This window comes from Zonotrichia leucophrys, chromosome 3 (assembly GCF_028769735.1).
Source record: "Zonotrichia leucophrys gambelii isolate GWCS_2022_RI chromosome 3, RI_Zleu_2.0, whole genome shotgun sequence".
Classification (NCBI taxonomy): domain Eukaryota; kingdom Metazoa; phylum Chordata; class Aves; order Passeriformes; family Passerellidae; genus Zonotrichia; species Zonotrichia leucophrys.
In genome coordinates this window covers 80,534,622-80,553,753 of record NC_088172.1, presented here as the reverse complement: position 1 = coordinate 80,553,753, position 19,132 = coordinate 80,534,622, and the positions used below count along the sequence as shown (strand labels likewise).

General features: G+C 43.5%; 1 protein-coding gene across 2 annotated transcripts in view; it reads left to right on the top strand.

The window, feature by feature from the left end:
- The first annotated feature begins 1,745 nt into the window (after positions 1-1,745).
- The window catches only part of SLC3A1 (solute carrier family 3 member 1), a 19,716-nt gene continuing 2,329 nt past the window's right edge, over positions 1,746-19,132 (top strand). Inside the window, exons 1-10 of one of the 2 annotated variants that reach the window (XM_064708965.1) lie at positions 8,699-8,838; positions 9,120-9,123; positions 9,370-9,838; positions 10,525-10,704; positions 11,597-11,751; positions 12,798-12,923; positions 14,921-15,040; positions 15,705-15,829; positions 16,985-17,183; positions 17,911-18,057. In XM_064708965.1, the coding sequence (XP_064565035.1) occupies positions 8,699-8,838; positions 9,120-9,123; positions 9,370-9,838; positions 10,525-10,704; positions 11,597-11,751; positions 12,798-12,923; positions 14,921-15,040; positions 15,705-15,829; positions 16,985-17,183; positions 17,911-18,057 (1,665 nt within the window). Of the gene's footprint in view, positions 1,857-8,698; positions 8,839-9,119; positions 9,124-9,369; positions 9,839-10,524; positions 10,705-11,596; positions 11,752-12,797; positions 12,924-14,920; positions 15,041-15,704; positions 15,830-16,984; positions 17,184-17,910; positions 18,058-19,132 lie in introns of those variants that run through there. The other variant, XM_064708964.1, reaches the window with a different exon arrangement.

Genomic DNA, 19,132 nt, shown 5'->3' with positions numbered 1-19,132 from the left:
AGTGGGAAGTACCTCTTCCACCTGGGGTCTTTCTGTTGTATCAAATTCGGCTTGATTTTTATGACCTCCTGTAACAGAGGCAAAGCAGTCCATGTCACTTCTCAAATCTGAAGAATAAAGATCTGTTTTAACTGCTCCTCATTAACATCTTAAATGGAATAGGGGTAATGAAGTAGGTGCAAATATAGATGATGTCACTCTGACCTCAGAAGTCTCATATTAGAGACTATGACAGTCTCCTCTTAATAGGCTGGATCTTCATGTGGTTATTCGAACCTGCATGCAAACCTTTGCAAGACCTGGCCAAAATATCCACATTTTTCATGGCCCTAAATGTGAATCTGATGCTGATTTTGCTATTTGGGTGGTTTAAAACAAAACGAACCAAAACACAAAAGCGTCAACAAAAATATCCAAACCCACAAAACCAAACAAACTGTTAAGTTGTTGATTCTTGTAGCACATGAGACTGGCTATTAGTGGTGAAGTAGTTTCTTGGTATCATGTAAACTGGAGTTCAGTCAGCTACTTCATCTCTGAACTTTTGTATCAGCCATAATTACTAGCTTAAATCTTAAATAGTAAAATTAGCCCCTGAAAGCCAGTCATTTTTCTTTGGCACTTTGAGTGGAAATCAAAAACAATAGGAACTCCAAATTAGTTACAGCATTGTACCAAACTATAGTAGGCAACTTCTGTCTCTGGAAGATGAAGCTAAAAGCAATGCTGTATCATTAGGTATAGGCCTATAATGAAAAAAAAAAAAAGGCTACAATGCTAAGCAGTTTTCAATTATCAGCTAATTTGCAGTTTGTTGGCTTGAGGATTGTCTGAAGGCTTGTTGCTTTTGGCTCTTTATAGTTCTTTTTTAGCTCTAAACTGGAAATTAGGTTGGAGGGAGCTGCACTGGTGCAGGTAAGCAACTCCATGGGATACTCCCAGAGATGAAGGCAATTTGACAAAACCACAAGAAAGAACCCAAAGCCACTGAATTTATGCTGTCTAATCAGGTAAGTATGCAATTTATGCAACTGAGGCTCCACCTCTTATGTCTTTGTGACCTGTTTTCTCTGTGTGCCAACCTGAACTTGTCCTGTCTCTGGGCTGTTGCTGTACAGACCTGACTTAGCTCTGCTTGTTTTGTGCTGTTTCATGTTGGTACCTGGATGCTTCTCTGTTGATCAAAACACAAGCAACTTTTGCATTTTAGCCTGCCTGTGCCTCCTCTTTGTGTTCAGCTCACTGTTGGTGCTCATCTCTCATTTTCATCGTTCGCTCTGTCCCTTCACCAGTGCTGCTGTGCTTTGCTCTTTGTATGTCTCAAAGGTCATGTGCTCCCAAAGACTTTACATTTCTGTCTTCAGAAATCTTAAAGTTCTCCTTTGCTGTGATGTCTGGATTTAAACGCTGACTGAGATTATTGAGGTCTTCCTTCTGATTCTTGGCTTTCTTTATTTCCTTATTTGTCTATGTGCAGCCTGAGTGGGAATTTTCAGAGAAAAATCCTTGCTGTGCTGATCAGTTGCTGTGATTAATGGCTGAATCATCAACTAATGATTGCATCAGCACCTGCTTTTAAGCATAACAAAGACTGATAAGGGTTCAGGTCTGGGGATGGGCTGATAGGAGAAAAAAAATGGGCATTTTCCATCAGTTGGGAAATCTTTCTCTGAAAGCAATTATCCTTCCCAGTAAAGGATGAAAAACACTGTAGTAGGAATGAATACACATACTAAAGACTTGTGGCAACTAATTCAAACAGTCTTATTGGATATAATTCTTCCTGTTGTGACAAGTCTGCTTCAGAAGTAACTCTGACTCTGGTTTTCTGCTTTCTCAGACTTCTGGAATCTAAGGTGAGTTGTGGGGAAGTTGAGTCTATGGTGGAGTATTGTTTAGTGTTGTAAGGACCCTGACTTGACCTTTAAAAAGCTGGAATGAGATTCATGAGACCACTGAATGATGATGTTGGAAGTGTGATGGTGGTGTTGGAAGCTTTTCTGATCTTTAAATACAGAATTAGTGATTTTTCTGGCCTATTTCAGGTGGCTTTTGGAATATGTTTGGTAGATATGGAATATTTTGGAACAAACATTATTCAGAGAGCTTATGTGCAAGGTTCTGCCAGAAAATGACCAAATGTGTTCTGCCTTTATCATTTTGGAAGAGCTGCAAAGCTTAAGTGAAATAAATTGGGCAGAAATTCATAGAAGGAAAATTCTCTCTTGTAAGATAAAACCCTCCTCTTGGAAGCTAGTGTCCAGGACTTACAAAGAGAACCTAAAAGTATTTGTGTATGTTACATTCCTTGCAAGACTTACATTTTCTCAAAAAATCCCTGAATTGTCTTTTTAAAACATGTGCAAAAAGAGAAACTGCGGTGAAAAATGCACCATTCTATACTGAAGTATTTTAGCTACTTCTTTGGGGAGTGAACATGTAGATTAGTAAATATGTTACATTTAGTTGGAAAGTTAGTTGGAAGGTTGAAGTAAATGCATTTTAACTTTGAAGTAAAATGCATATTTAAATTGCATTAATGAAGAGATATTTCCCATTATTTTCGTAAGGAAGCTTCTTGACACCATTCCCATCAAATTAATTCTGTGAATATTGTTTTTATTTTGTTTGGCAAGTTATTCAGATGCAAAATCGTGGATGCCTGCGTAATATTCAAATAATTTACATTATTTAACTTGTTGTTATTAGGGGAAACTGCATGATATGAGGGGTTTGGTTTTTTTAATCCTCTATCCAATGGTCATCTTCATAAACACATCTAATTTTAATGGTATAGGAAGGATTTTGGCCTGGGTATGTAAAGCAGATATGTTTTCCTAGTGTATTTTAAATAATCCTATTTCAACACTGGGAGCAGAAAATGTATTAAATGTGACCAAATTTTTTTCCCAGTTCCAATAAATCTGCATTTACTTTGGAAGGAGATAGTTTTTGGAAATACACTGCCAGCACAAACAGTGTCAAGGTGTTTGGAAGTGTGGTGCTTAACAAGAACTTCTCAGTCTCTTAGTACTTTTTACCTTATGCTGGCTGTGAAGTTTTAAAATGGTGAAATCTATTTTACATTCATCTCTTCATTCCTATTTGTCCTTACCTTAAAAATATGTTGGAAGCTCCTTGCTGCTGCTTCAGAGATTACAGTTACTGCATTAAACTTCACATTCAATAATTTAAAAAACCCAGAGATCCAAGCATGGGAGTAATTGATTGCAGCAACTTCTTTACATGCTGTTACCATATTTCAAGTGCTGTTTCTGTGAACTAAAAAAAAACAACCAAAATCCAGGAAAACCCAACAAAGTTATAGCTTTGTGACTATAGATGTGACTTCTCATATGATCTTAGTAGCCCCTATGCTTTGAACTGCATTAAATAAAAAGACTTTGTATTAAATGAAGGGAAAGGAGAAAAATATGCACCAAATGGGTGTTGTGTTATCACTAACTTGAAGATGTTGTACAGCTGTCTTCTAGTTCAGCCTGCAGTATTCAAATATTTGAAAGATCTGTCTCTGAAATGCAAGCAGGGCATCCACTCAGAATAAAAGCAGTTTGCACTGCTCCCCTGTACTTGGTAGACCAGACTCCCAAAGAGCATAGCAGAGCTAGCAGCATGAGAGCTGTGAGAGACTGCCATGATGTATGTGAAATGAAGAGCAGAAATGTACTTTGATTATTCTTGAAGGGAGGATTGGGTGTGTGTGATGCTGAATTCCTTCTCTGTTAGAGTGGAGAGAATGGAGTGGGATTGTTTGTCTCTGGTTCACCAGCACAAACAAGTGAGGTGCCAGAGCTATTTTGTGCAGATAAGCAGTGTGAGATCTGGCACTGAAGAGCCCACACAGTTCCATGGACTCATGAAGTTCAAAATGGAAAGGCTGGTATTCGCTGCAGGTGATGCTTTCTTCACCTTGCACCAAGCAGTGCTTTCACCCACATGGCTGGATCCTGAATGCCAGATGGTTCCAAAACAAAACTTGTTTTAGGCAGTGTTTGTGAGGGTAGTACTTAGAGTTTTAGCAGTTCTTGCAACTACAGAAGTATGTGTCTTCATTCAGTTGTTACACATTCAGGTGAATATGAAATTAAGGTGAAGTTCTGCTACCTGTGTCCACACTGAATGGTATATCTGGAAAATACTTCTTGTAGTTGTGGAATGTTTTCTTGATACAGAGGTCTAGTCTGTGCTGGTCAGAGAGCCCTTCCCTGAGTACAGACCCTTGCATGTGCCAGCTGTTGCTGTGCAGCGTGCTAGGTCCTGAATGGAAGAATAAGATTTTTGTTGGTTTGGGGCTTTTTTACAGAAAGTGTGCTTTCAGTCCTGTGGTTTCACTTCCAGTGCTCACTCTGTTTTTGACAGCCATTACTGCGGCTGGACTGTGAATGGTCTGATGTGGAGTCCATGAACTTGTGGTCAGAAGCAGCCATTGTAAGAACCTTGGGGTGCAATTCAGTACTGCAGAGTGAAGCTTTCTGTACAGACTGGAGATGTTTGATATGAACTGAGCTCTTCCAGGAGGAAATTATTTCACAGGAGCACAACCTGAGAACATTTCATCATGGAATACCTGTGACTGATTTGATACCTGTGAAAAAGCAAATTGTTTGCAGGAGGGCCTATCACGATGCACTGAGAGAGACAAGGGATAAGGAGTAAATTTATATGGAGTACCAAATATATCTGTGATACTGTGTGTGTGATTCCTGCAGGTGGGGAAGCTGAGGCACTGTGAAAAGCTGTATAGTGTGGCAGTAGGTGTGCTCATGTAGTGACAGCTGTTGCCTGACAGCCCCTTCCAGTAAGTCCTTCATTCTTCCACAAGAAGTGCTTTGTGCTCAGCAGACCAAAACCTGCTCCTCGGATTCCTGTTCAGTGGATTTAAATTGTTCTCAGAGATAAGCGCTGGCAAAGGCAGATGCAGCTTGTGGGGTGCTGTCTTTTTGGTAACCCCAAGGATGGATGCGGTGATGATGTAGTTAGATGCCATTTTATTTTTGAGTTTCTCCTTGGCTTCCTGTTGGGCTGCCTGGCTGTGCTGTCTGTATTGCAGATCTCCCACATCAGGGCTGTTTCAGTAACTCAAGGTCACTCTTGAGTTAGAGCCATCCAAACTTCAACAGTCTGCCATGATTTAGTACCATGCTGAACCTCTCCAGCTCGTGCAAGGGGAAGAGCAAGGTCTGGGTCTCTTGCTGGAAAAGGTTTTGAGGAGTAGGTTGGAAAAGAAAATCCTTCAGAAGTTGTCATCCTCTACAACAGAAATGGGGCAGATGAATGCCACAAAGAGAAGAGTATAAATTGAAATGTGCACGGTTTATGTGAGTGAGCATCATCCTGGAGAAGAAACAAACCTCGGGTTTGTTTTTCTGTGGGTTGTATGTAGTGTTTGATCCTCTGGGGGGAAGCAGCCAGGAGTCAGTGCTGCGTGCTCTTGTTCTTGCAGCTATGATAACAGCAGGAATTAGTGGTTAATTGTTTTCATTAAAAATAGTGGGAGAGGCCTGCCTTGCAGATCAGCCATGGGGGGCAGGGGCTGGGTGCCTCCTTCCCCTGAAACCTACCCCTGAAATATCCCCTGAGCCAAGCAGTAGCTAATTACAGCATTTATAATGACATGAACCTTTAATCACATTGTCCATAGTGGACTAAGAGCATTAAAAAAGTAACAAAACCCCCGCCAAAACCTGTCACAGGTGTCCTGTGCAATTACGTTTTGCCACCCCCAGGACTTGAGGCTGATGGCAGGACCTTCAGACATGCTCCTGGTAAAAGATACTGTGTCAGAAACTTGTTCCCCTAGACCTTCTCTCTCTTGACAGCTGCCCTCCAGGTCAAGGGAGGATTTTCTTAGTGCTGAGTGAAAGGTAGCTTTAAAGGTCAGATTATCCACCAGTCTTGAGGGAGCTGCTGAGGTAAAGCTGCTGCTGAGGTGTCTGCCTTTTTTACATACCTGTAAATCTGGCCCTGGTTCTGTAAATAATGAAGTTGTATGTAAAGTGCATTATGTCAGAAGAGTTCCAGTGGCAACAAACCTTTTAATGAAAAAGCATAAAGCAAGAGAACTTTTTAACAATAAATGTCTTCCTACACTTAGCACGTTAGGGTGCATAATCACCCCTCTGCATGGTTTTTGGCGTAATATGTGTGGTATTGAGGAACTGGCAAGCTACTTGGCATTTGTAGAGCATCAAACAGTAGATGACTAAGTCAGTCAGTGCATCTAAATAATTATATATAAGAAATACTTGTGAAAATTAACCCCTCCATCTTACAGAAATAACCATGGCAATCTGTGTGGAGATAGCAGCTATTACTGCCCACATACAGATTGGTTTTGTTTCCCTACCTAACCCCGAGGTAAACAGAGTAACTGGCACAGAATATGAAGTGTTTTCTTTACTACTTAATGCCTTTCAGTGGATTCTGCTAACACAGTTACGCTGGCTAGTTACTCCTGCTAAACTGTAAAATAGCTCAGGAGGGAACCATTTCAGAATTGCTTGAGAGCAAGCCAGATGCATAATGCCTGCATACATAAAATATGTTTTAAAAGGAAAAAGTTAAAGCTCAGTGGGAATTGTTGGTGATCTGCCTTTCTAAGATGAAGTTTATGTTATTCCTTTATCAAATAATTTTAAGGCAAGCAACTCCTCAGGATAAGGAGAGGAAAAAAAATAGGTCTGTAATAACAACAAAATACCTGTGTGGTTTTATTTTTAGTCTGTGAGGAAAATCATTCAGGAGACAATCCCAGATTCTTGTGTTCATTCTCCTGGGTCTGTGGTAGCTGATCATCCAGACCTATTTTAAGCTCCTTGGCTGTATATTTTCTCCAAGCTTTCAAGAGGAATTTTTAGGGTTTGAGGCCCGGGTGTCTAGCCTAAGTGTACCTGTGTTCCTCTGGCACCCGCTTGGCTTCAGCTCTTGTCGCGGAGACGCCGTGAGCCCGCTCAGCCCGGCGCTACACACGGCGTGCTCACAGCTCTGCCACTTGGTCATTGCAGCGTGGCTCACACTCTGTCACCCTCACGGTGAGCGTGTCGCCGGAGTTCTGTGTGCCCTGCAGCCAGCAGCCATGGCGCACATGGACTCATCGGGATTCATCTATCCATGGCCTCCGCCTCCCTCCCGCCTGCTGCATTTATCTACCAGAGCACTGTAATCCTCCTCTTTTCAGCCACACGCTTGGCAATTAAGACACGATCTGCCCTACTTAAGGTATAAATAAGCCTTTAATGTTACTTGGGGATTACATTAGGACATGAGGGGCTCTTTTGAAGGCCCGGCTTTGGCACAGCAGGATTCACAAAGCAGGCTGCTCCCGCAAGATGCTCGAATAGGGGAAGGGAAAGGATTCCCAGCCACACATACAGAGAGCTGTGGCAGCTTCTGACTAGGGAGATGCTAAATTGGCCTTTAGCAGCTGTAAAAGTATGTGTGTCAAGGGTAAGCTGGCTGTGTCCTTAGATCAAATAAACTTGTCCATGCAGGCAATAATCATCAGAGAGTTTACTGGCATACTGATGGAGCTGAAATACTTGGAACTAGTTTCCTCCTTTTGATTCCAGCAGGACTGGTGGGTGTAACACTCTCCACCTGACTGTCCTGAGTCTCCTTGGCTTATGAGACCCATGCATCTGTGGCAGATGTCTGTGTTTTGGCCATCATTTGCTCTTGCCTCTGACTTGCTTTGCTCTGCTTGGGTGACTGAGGGAGCTTTTGTGTATGCAGGAAGATACTTATGCTTTGAAACCTCTGAGTTTGGGGGGGAAAAAACAAGCTTTTTCCTGGAGTACCAGGTCTTGAGGCGTATTTCATGCAGTCAAAAAAAATTTCTGCATTTGCACATTTTCTACTTTCATTACAAGTTAAGACACTGAAATTAAACAATTGAAAGGGGTGTCACTGGCATCATGTTGAATACAAGGGCACACCCTGAGTGCACAGTGCCTCTCTGGAAACTTTTACAGCTTACTGATATGATGATGTTAGAACTGTAGAGTCATTAAATGGGAGTGAACCATTTAACATTATTATTTGTTAATAATTTCCCACTTCTGGATCTCCTGGCGCTACTGAATTACAGGCACTGGCACTACAGCTGTTATCTCAGATGCTCCCACAGCTGCCTGACACTGCCAGGAACTGGTGCTAGGAAAAGGAAGGATTAAATCTGTCAGCATCAAATACCCGTTCTTAGCTCAGCTACTGCAGAAATAACAGTTTTCTGAGTAATTTGAATATTGCATACTGGACTGTTTGCACTCTGTAGTTTATAAACTTCTTTTGTGGCTTGAGGCAAACATAATAAACACTTTTGAGTCACAACCCAACCTTGTTTCCACTGCACTCTCCAAAAGTTTCCTTAGGACCCTGACCCTATGATCAGAGGTAGGAGTTTTACAGGTGATAAGGCAGCTCCTTGGCAAATCTGGATTGCTTTGTGTGTCCTTTGGTATGCTGAGCAGGGGGTACTGGTGGAAAGGGATATCTTGATGTTGATTTTAGGCACTTGGGGCTTAAGGCACAGAGATGTCTACAGATGTGCATGTCTGTGCAGACTTTGTAGCAGAAAAGGAAGGAAAGAGGGAGAAGGGAAAGATTCTTATACACATTTATTTTTCCCCCTTTTTTACTTTTTTAAAATTTTAAATTGTTTTTTTCTTTTAATGGAGGGATGGATTTTAATAGTGGGCAGCGGGTGTTTCCCTTGAGTTTGGCTTGTGCCTGTGCAGAGCATTCCTGTCGTGCCCCGGGGCTGGCTCTGGGTGTAGCCGTCTCCCCCACGTACCCGGCTGTGAGTCGCAGGATCGGTATGTACCACAGCATTGGTGGTGCTTAGGCTTGGGGGTGGGCTGGGGCAGCTGAGTTAAACCGGGAAAAAGATGCACAACCAGCCTTTGACTCTTTTCTGCTTAGTTTGTGCTGTTGCATTCGGGCCAGTGGCTGCCAACACTTCATTCTCTTGCTGTCTGTGTTTAAACTATCCATATTTGGATTGCTTCAGGCAGGGGGGACTACAACCAGTCTGGAAAGCTGCATATTTACTAGATCTGGTACTGGTAAAACCTGAATTTCCCCCTGCTGTCAAAGGGAAGAGAAGTGTGGTGTACTGGAGAGAGCACGAGTAAATATAACTGTGCTCAGCTGGTACCAACAATAGGCTTCACTTCCCAGGGGGACTGCCCTTTCTCCTAGCACTTTGTTATCTTGCTGAAGATGTGGAATATGCAGAACATCGTGAGCACTTTGCCCTTTTTGTCCCTTTTTGAACTTTGACCAGTTGGTCAGGATTGTTTATCAACCCAGAATAGCTAATTGCACTGTTTCTCATTTCACTGAACAAAGGTGCTGTGGCCAGAGTCTCCAGGACAAGTGCTGTCTAGCAGAAGAGCTGAGGTGGAAGCTAGGAGCTTACCTATGGAGCTGAGTGAGAAGGGAGGCATACAGAACAATGGATTTGTTCAAAATGAGGATTTTGAGGACAAGGAGATGGCCACCAGTAGCCAAGAAGAAATGCCAAAGACGTGCAGTGTTGATGTGGAGCCGGCGGCTGTGGAGGAGACAGTGCTGAAGCCTTATGCTGGGATGCCAAAGGAGGTCCTGCTGCAGTTCTCCAGCCAGGCCCGCTACAGAGTCACCAGGGAGATCCTCTTCTGGCTGGTGATTGCCGGTGCCGTTGTGCTCGTGTGTGCTACAATTGCCATCATTGCTCTCTCTCCCAGGTGCCTGGACTGGTGGCAGGCCAGCCCTATTTATCAGATCTATCCTCGCTCCTTCAGGGACAGCAACATGGATGGGAATGGGGATCTGAAAGGTGGGTCAGGTTTCATTCTTGCTGTGTAACAGTTGTCTGTGTGTATGTGTTACACGAAAAGGAAAACCAGTGGAAAAGTACAGTCCAATGGACAAAGCCACCTTAATGGAGAGAGGTAAGAGAAGTTGTCAGGCAATGGTAATAGCAATTCACATTGTTGTGAATAAATCCAAGTAGAGTCTCAAGTGCAGAATTAGAAAGGAAGCTGAGATATGGTGCTGAGAGCAAGCAGCAGCACAGCTGCTACTAGAGTCAGACACCTCCACAAAATCAGGAGGATGAATGGTGCTGAGCACCTGGTCCTGTTTGCTGGCTGCTCCTCCTAAGGGAAACTAAAACTGACAAAGAGGGGAGAAAGATGTGTTACTTCTTGTTTTCTTCATGCTCTAGGTGTTATCAGCTGGTAAAAATGCTGGAGATGGGGCACCTGGTAGCAAGGAAGCAATGGCACTTATCAGTAGCTGAGCTGAGACTGCCCTGCAGGAAGGGAAGGCTCAGCACCAAAATGGACAATGCATTTCTAAACCAGAAGTGAGAGCCACACTGTGCAGTACTGGCAGGTGAAGGGCAGACACTGTTCCTGTAGCTGCATACCGCAGTAACATGTCAGGAAGATAAAGGGACCAGAGTACAAAAAAAGTATTTTGTTTTTTTCTGAACAGATGATGTCCTTTCTTTTTAAATAGGTATCCAAGAAAAACTGGACCATATTACATATTTGAATATAAAAACCATCTGGATCACCTCTTTCTTTAAGTCCCCTTTAAAAGACCTTGGATATGGAGCTGAAGACTTCTATGACATTGATCCCATTTTTGGATCAATGACAGATTTTGAGAATCTGATTGCAGCCATTCATGACAAAGGTAAGCTGCACCTCCAAGCAAAGTAACTCTGTTAAAATATGGACCTTACAGGGACAGGCCCTCCGTGGTGGCATTAATCAGGAGCAGATGGAGGTGCCAGCAAAGGGTACAAGGCAGCTCCACAGCCACGTGAGCTCCGTGTCTGCCTTCTCCTGCCCCTTGGCTCTGGGGCAGAGCTGAAAGCAGGACAGAGGGCACAGGGAGCTACAGCAGCAGCACAGGGGCTGCCTGTCCTCTGCAAGGAGGATGCTTGTGCCATCCATGCTCCCTGAGGCCTGGCTTATGGGCACTGGAGGGCTGGGATCAGGCTGAGGTGCAGTTCTGTCTGACTGAACATGAGGGAACACACGCTTCTTTCCTGCCCTCGCATCCTTGCTTTGGTGCCTCAGACCAAATGCTTGCTCAGGTGTTTCTTCTTACAGCTGCTGAGCCAAACAGAAAATGGTTTGCAAGTCTGAAAATATTTGAGGTTTTCAATAAAATGTCTGTTCTTTAGGAAGGGTGAAGAAGAATGTGTGATCGCTGATGCTAGGCTGGTGAAGTGCCTTTCTCACCTGGGAGGTGCCAGAGAGATGTTGAAGTCAGAGTTAGTGAAAGTGGTTCATGACAGCAGAAATCTGTTTTGATTGTTCTCTCCACTCTCCTTTCCCTCACAAGCTGTGTTCCAGCTACTTGCAAACACCAGTCAGGTCCAGCTGTTTGGTAGTCTGGTACTTTTTGTGGGGTTTTTGTTCCCCTCTCCTTCACCAGAGCTCTGGCATGGAAGAAGCCCAAATACCTCTGATACTGCATTTGGAAAAAATATGAATATTGTCTTAAAAGGCTAAATGTAACGTTGTAGTGCAGAGAGAGGCTTGATGGGGTTTTTTATGTTTTTGTTTTTATTTTTAAGGGCTAAAGGTGATAATGGATTTAATACCAAACCACACCAGTGACAAGCACCGGTGGTTTCAGCTGAGCCGCAATCGGACAGGGAAGTACACGGACTACTACATCTGGCAGGACTGCAGGCAGGCTGCTGGCTCAGTCATCCCTCCCAACAACTGGGTAAACACGGGAAGGGACATGCACACACCCCAGGCTGGGTGCCACAGAGCAGAATCGGCTATAACATGATTCTCCTGGTGTACACGGGGTTGTAAGTGACTGGTGAGAGGCACAAACTGATGTTACACATGAGTTAGTGCAGATTACGATTAAAACCAGGTTGGGAGATCACTTGAAAAGTTCTTACTTAAAGTGAAATTTTAAAAATTACTTTTGTTTCTTCACCTCAGTGTTAAATCTTCGTTCATTAAATAAACACACACACACACACAAAAAAATGGTTGGGCACAAGTTGTTCCTTCTGTGTATGGGTATTCTGTTCTAGAAACTGTGTATTCAGGTATTCTGAAGTCATAGTTGGTTGCAACAAAACAATGTGGTCTTGGCTTTTGTCCTTTTTTTTTGGAAAGTGCTCAGGCCAAAAAGTGCATTGCCTATTTCAAATAGATTTATTTTAGATTAGAACCAGTGGGTGCATGATTAGGAACTTGTATATTCTAAAAACTCCAGGTAGAATTAATACTTTGTACCAATTTGTATAATTTCTCTTTAAACTTAAGAGTCGTAAGAACTATCTTAGCTTTTGGAATCTTTTATTAGAGAGATGGTGATAAAGTTTAACATTTTTAACTTGCTGACTGTTGTTGACCCTTCAAAGGGATAATGCTAAATTGTAGAAAGCTCTAAGTTAACCAAAGCTATTTTAAATTAGTTTTAGGAGAAGTAATTCCAAAATAAATGTTCCCACGCATGTTTTCCCCTCTATTCCAGATATTTCCCAATGAAAGTTAACTTAATAAAAAAATTTCAAAATCTACAATACTGAACAAGAAATAGGTGTGGTAAAGCACAACTAAAAGAAGAGCAGCTATGTGGCAAAAAGAAATGAAAATCATAACTACCAAAATCTGTTCAAAACGTGGTCCGCTGGTTAGGCATTTTGTGCTCAATTTTGTGCTTGTAATGCCCCACATTTTAATGGATGCACAGGAGGAAATGTTTGTTAAGTTAGTAGTTCTGATTGTCTCTCTCCCTTGGCTGAGCAGGTGAGTGTCTTTGGGAATTCCAGCTGGGAGTTTGACGACGTGAGAAAGCAATGCTATTTCCATCAGTTTGGGAAGGAGCAGCCAGACTTGAATTTTCGCAACGCAGCTGTCCAGCAGGAGATCCATGTAAGTGTGGAGCCCCCAGGTGCTGAGCCCACCCAGAGCAGCTCTTGCAAGTGCAGAGAAGTTTTTTATCTCTGTTGATACAAAGAGTTGTTAATTAGCCAGCCAAACGGAGGGATGGCACCTTGTTTAGCAGAGAGATGTTTGCATTCTCGGGAAAGCAGAGGCGATGCTGATTTGAATTACAAGGAATGCCTGGGCTTGTTGATAAGGGGGAGATAGCGAGTTTCGATCTGTCCACGTGTCTGATGACTTTCTAGGGGGAAAATGAGTGTTTTCTTTTCCCAGTGAGAGTGGTGGTAATGGTGCTGCTCCGATGGAATCTCATTGCTGTCTGCACTGTTTCCTAGCTGACAATGTGGAACTCATTAAAATATGGGGATGTAGGCCTGAATATGGGGAGCAGGACAGCTGCTGCTTCTTTTTCCCCCTTCTCTAAGTTATCCCTCAGCAGGTAGTACAGCCACTTCATGTGTTTAATTGAATCTGTAAGCGTTTGCTGCTTTGCTCTGTTGCTGCCCGCTCCTGCTGGGAGGGTCTCTGCTGGCCTCTCCCCTCACCACGAGGGTACTGGTGAGCTCGAAGAGACAAAACGCTTCTGGTCACACCTTTTAACTCAGGCACACAATGAGAACTATTGAAACTCCAGCATTTCCTATGAAAAAAAAGAATACTTGAAAGCTGGGAAGTTTGTCCTGGTAACACCAAGCTTTGGTAAATGTGTATGAGCATCATGTTAAAGAATAATTTTTGTCTAGTGTTTTAATTCTAAATCCTGTTGCAGAAGGTTAGGAGGACTGAGCAGGATGCAAATGGACTTCTGCAGAGAAGCTCAAGTCTTTGGTTCAGCAGCACAAGGGCACCCAAGAAGAGCCAAACTGGGCAACCAGCATGTTGTGGCTCTCATGTGTAAATAGATGTAGATTAGTGCCAGTGAGAGACACATCAGTGCTTGATGTTTGCAGTGTGATACCCGGGTTTGCTTTTGTGCTGAGCACAGTTATAGGCATGGACATTTTTGGGTAGATTCGGTATTGGACAGACACTGTATTGAGAGCTGCTGCTTTCAGATTGGTGCTATGATAAAGTGCAGTGAGGCAGTTTTTATCTGCCCAACAAAAATCTGTACAGCTGGAGTGTGCACTGGTTCTACTCCAGCCTGTTCAGACAAGTGTACTTCATTTGTTTAAAAAAGGCAAGTCAATAGACTTTTTAAAAATATATATATAAAATGGTTTTTTCCTCTGATGAAGACAAGTATCACAACTAAAAGGACTTTGCAGAAACCGCTCAAGAGGGACTGAACTTTGGAGTTTTTTGTTAAAACTGGGGCAGTTAAAACTGTAGTAATATAATTAGTGAAGTAGGATATAATTTTACTAGTAGTGACTAACATTGGAATTTGATAGTGAAATTTCAAATCAATAGCATTTGTAATTGTTGGATAATAATTTCTTATATTCTTGCGAATCAACAAATAAGTCTGAAAAAATTTTAAAAATTATATCAGTCAGGTAAGAGAGAACAAATGTTTTAAGAGCTCTATTGTGTAAAAGAAAACTGGTGGCACAAGGTCTGTGCACAGCAACATATTCCTGCATATTTGAATCAATGTGTTCTAATTGTGTGCAGCCATGACATGAGTGTTCATCAACAACGTCACTTAGCATGAGCCCAGTTGTGTGGAGGGATGAGATTAGAAACTGCTTTTAGTGAGCCATGCCCTGGCTTTGGTCTCCTGAATTATGGAGAAAGTAGAGACCAGTCTTTTTTTTTTTTTTTTTTGTAGGAATGAAATAGTAAGACATATTCTATTTAGCTATTAATTTGACCTTAGATCAACATGATTCACTTTAGCTTCTAGAAAAATTCGAAGTACAAATCAAAAAATGAATTGTTATGTATTAACACCTCCTTCCAAGTTTAGTTTTCTTTTTAAGAGTATACCATTTTAAATGGAGTGGGCTTACTCAGACTTTTCAATTTTTGGTTTTATCTAGGATATTATCAAATTTTGGCTCGGCAAAGGAGTTGATGGACTTAGTTTTGGCACTGTTAAATTTCTCTTAGAAGCAACACATCTCCGGGATGAGCCTCCAGTGAACAAGTCTCAGAATGGAGTAATGTTTATGTCGTGTCTTTGCTTTCTTTCCTGCTTTTCCCATGGAGGCAAGAGTGCCTGCTTTGACTCTTTTGGGTCTTAATTGTCAGCCTTGGGAGGCGGGTGGGTCCCGGGCCCTCTGCACAAAGAGCACTCACCACCAGGGAGCCCCAGTAAGAACGGGAGCATAACTAAAAACCACTGGTACAGGCCATGTGGCACAATGGGAGGTCATTAAACACATTCACTGCTGTTTATGTTACTTGCTTCTGCTCTGATAGTGAACTTGGTGATGTTGCCAGGTAGTGCCAGCACTAAGAGACTTGTGTGGAGCTGGGGGTCACAGGCAGCTGGCCAGCTCCAAGGTGGTGATATCAGGTGTGTGTTACTCTGTCAAGGCACTGCCCATCTTTGCAGCCTGGTCTGAGGCTGCAGCTCATGCTGTGCTCCCTGCTCCAGATGGGCTCTGTTGGTCAGTGCTGTGGCTGGGCTTTCCCTGCTGAAGGATGGGATCCAGAATTATCAGTCCTCAGCTCTGTGCTGTTGGTGTTAGCATGCTGAACTCATTTCAGTAAAAATTCATTAACTGGTGCCCTGCCTCAGGAAAGAATGGGGAGAATTTGGAGAATTGTGAAACCTAGAACATTGGTGAACTAATGTGAAGTACTCTACCCTGCTTTCAGGAGAGTATCACAGCCTATTCCCAGCTCTACCATGACTACACCACCACCCAAGTTGGTTTGCATGACATCGTCCGTGGCTTCCGTCACACCATGGATGAGTTCAGCAGAGAGCCTGGCAGATACAGGTAACCAGCGCAGCTGGCCAGTCCTTTCTAATATTCATCTCCCTCTTGCCAGCAAGAAAATGGTTTTTTTTACTAACATAATATGCCACAGAAATGCAAATCCTCCAGTGCAGAGGCTGTACTGTCTCTTCCCCAGTGTATGCAGAAAGGAATTGGCTCTGTTACCTCTGCTCCATCCGTGGACTTTATAAAGGTATAAAGAGCAGAAAAGGAAAACATTCTAGTCACAGAGATACTAATTTATCAACCCTGTGACTGATTTATTCTTTAGTTTTAATGGTGCAGTTCAAGTGAGACACACAGTCAGAGAGCGTTAAACTCACAGAAAGGTTGAATTTGGAAAGGACCTCCTGAGGTTCTCTGATCCAAATCCCCTGCTTTTTAGGGCCACCTGGAGCCAGTTGCCCAGGAACTTGTCCAGATGGCTTTTGAACATTTCCAGTAATGGAGACTCTACAACCTCCCTGAAAAGCCAGTGCCAGGGCTCAGTCACCCTGACTGGTGGGAGTTTCCTGATGTTCACAGGGAAACACCTGTCCTGTGTTTCAGTTTGTGCCCATTGCCTGTGGCCCTGGCTCTGGGCACCCCTGAAAAGAGCCTGGCTCTGTCACCTCTGCACCCTCTGCAGTGCATGGATGAGATCCCCCTGAGGCTTCCCTTCCCCAGGATAATCAGCCCCACCTGCAGCCTTTGCTCCTGGGGGAGATGTTTCAGTCCCCAATGGCCCTAGTGGCAGACTGAGGGAAGGATTACTGCCCTCACTTGTGGCAGCACGGCCCTAATGCAGCCCAGGCTGCCCTGAGCGCCTGCAGAGGCACACTGATGGCTCCTGGGCAGCTTGAGGGACCCCCAGGTCCTCTGCTCTGAAGGAAAGCATGGAAATTGCTGGAATGGAGTGTGTGGACATGGATTCAGAAAGATAAAACCTCAGTCAGATACTTCAGCCTTGTGTTGACTCCTTTAGATTTTTCTCCCGCAATTTCCCAGGAGTACTGCTCCTTGATTCCTTGTCTGCCTTACCATTTTAATCTTTTTTTGATGGGGAGAGGGAAGTGACCATAATTCTTAATGCTCTGTGTCCAACCATTTCTAGCTTTATTGTGTTCTGTGTAACGAAAAATGAGCCAAAAAAGCTATTTGTGTACTTCTTTGTAGATTTATGGGTTCTGATGATGATGAAAAGGAAGATATTGAAGCAACAATGATGTATTATGGAACGACTTTTATCCAAGAAGCAGATTTTCCCTTCAATTTCAACCTAATTAACATGAAAAATCTATCAGGCAACAGTGTTTCTGAAGCTGTCAACTCATGGATGCAAAACATGCCTGCAGGAAAATGGCCAAACTGGGCAGTAAGAGTTCTAGACCAACTCTCATAGGAAGGGCTTGTTCCTGTAGGGGACAGAAACCACACACACACACACTCTGATTTCACTGGGATCAGCAGCAGCCTGGGCCCTGGCTGAGCTTGTGAAAACTCTCAGCTGCTGCAGTTGGAGTGCTTGGCACTGTCCGGCTCTGCTGCCCTTCAGTAACAGTTCCACTCCCCTTGCAAGGATGACAGAAGGGAATTTATGATCATGCCTCTCCCTCAGTGTCTCCAATGGCTAAACCACCAGTGAAAATGGAATTGGGATAATTATCTTGACCATAAACTGACTCACTGCAATGGATTCTGGAACCCGCCCGGGGCCAGGGCAGAGAGGAGCAGGCTTTGGAGAGCAGTTAACTTAAAACATTGCTCCTCTTTTTCCTAGGAAGCATGTTGGGAATGTGCAAAGGATCTTTTCAAAGCAAGCAGAGCAGTCCTCACACAGCAGAGAAAATAGCAGAGAACCGTAAGCAGGGACAGTTGTTATTTGTTATCTCTTCCTCACTTCTGCCTTATGTGCTGCTGGCAGGACTTCTGTGTATTAAATCTTTTGGAACAGAAGTTTGTAATGGCATCAAGGTACCTCACAGCCCTGGAAGGGAAAGAAAAAACCCCAAAACATTTACCACCTCGTTAAATTAGTTAATCAATTTCACATATGCATGAAATTTTGTAATCTGTGTTTAACAGAATGACATTTTCTTCAGGTTGGAAGTCCTAATGCTGCTCGGATTTCAACTCGGATTGGGAAGGAGTACATCAATGTCATGAACATGCTGCTTTTAACCCTCCCTGGCACTCCTGTAACTTACTATGGTGAAGAAATAGGCATGGAGAACATTGCATCAGAAAATGTAAGTGAAGACCATGTAAACTCTGGTCCTGTTGTTGTTTAGTTCCAAGTAACAGAACACTCAAAAACACAAGAACTTTTGTTTTGCTAACCAAACCCAGTCATTCTCACTGCTTAAAAGGTTTTCCATGTTCCTCATGGCAAACCTCTGTACAGCTTGTGGAAATGGCCAGGCCAGAGACCAGAACCAAGGCCTGGATGTGTGTCTGAACTGGTAGGCTGCTTCAGTTATGGATGCTGATTTCTGCCTTTCTCCGGATCAGTCTTGCATGGTTTCCAGCAGTGGTGCTTCAGCAGAAGGGACAGCACGTACCAGCACTGGGCCCGGCCAGGGCTTAGGAGAGGTGCTGCAGACACACGAGGGAAGATAACTGAGCTGTCTCCTTCCTCCCATGGAAGTCCCTCATCATTGTTCCAAAGTCCATTATTTCCTGGCTGTTATTTAAAGGAAATCGGGGTTCTGATTCTGTCCCTGCCACGGCTGACATGAGTGTGCCCAAGCTCAGAAAAAGGGATCTGCACGAAGGGAAGGCTGCCTGGTGGCAAACAGAAGTGGCTTTTGGTCATCATGCAGAGTCTGTCCCAAAAGGGAGCAGCTCATCTCTGCCTCTCCTGGCCGTATTTGAGCACCATGAGAACATGGTCCTATGGCAGATGCTGCTTTTCCTGTGGAAAGCCTGTTAGGGAATGAGGCAGCTGCTGGCAGTGTTAGACATGGCATTGGCTAGCTTTGTATCAAAGGGAAAGAGGTACTTAAAGCACAGGATCGTCTCCAGATTTGTCTGATTCAGATATGGGGAAGTGATTCTCTGATTTAAAAGGAAATAATTTCCTCTGAGAAAACCCTAGGTCAAAGCATCTTCTGCATTTTCTTGCTGCTGCTGATTACTGCTGACAGAGTGATTCTCTTGAGAAAAGTGGCTCACCCTGAGCTCCTCAGGGTTCACTCTCTTTTAGTGGCTACCCTGTGGCTCAGGGCTTTGGAACAAATGCAAACCCACCCTTCACTCAGGCTGGAGAGGAAGGCTCCCTGATTAATGGGTGTCTTAGGAAAATGGAGAGTATTTGCTCAGGAT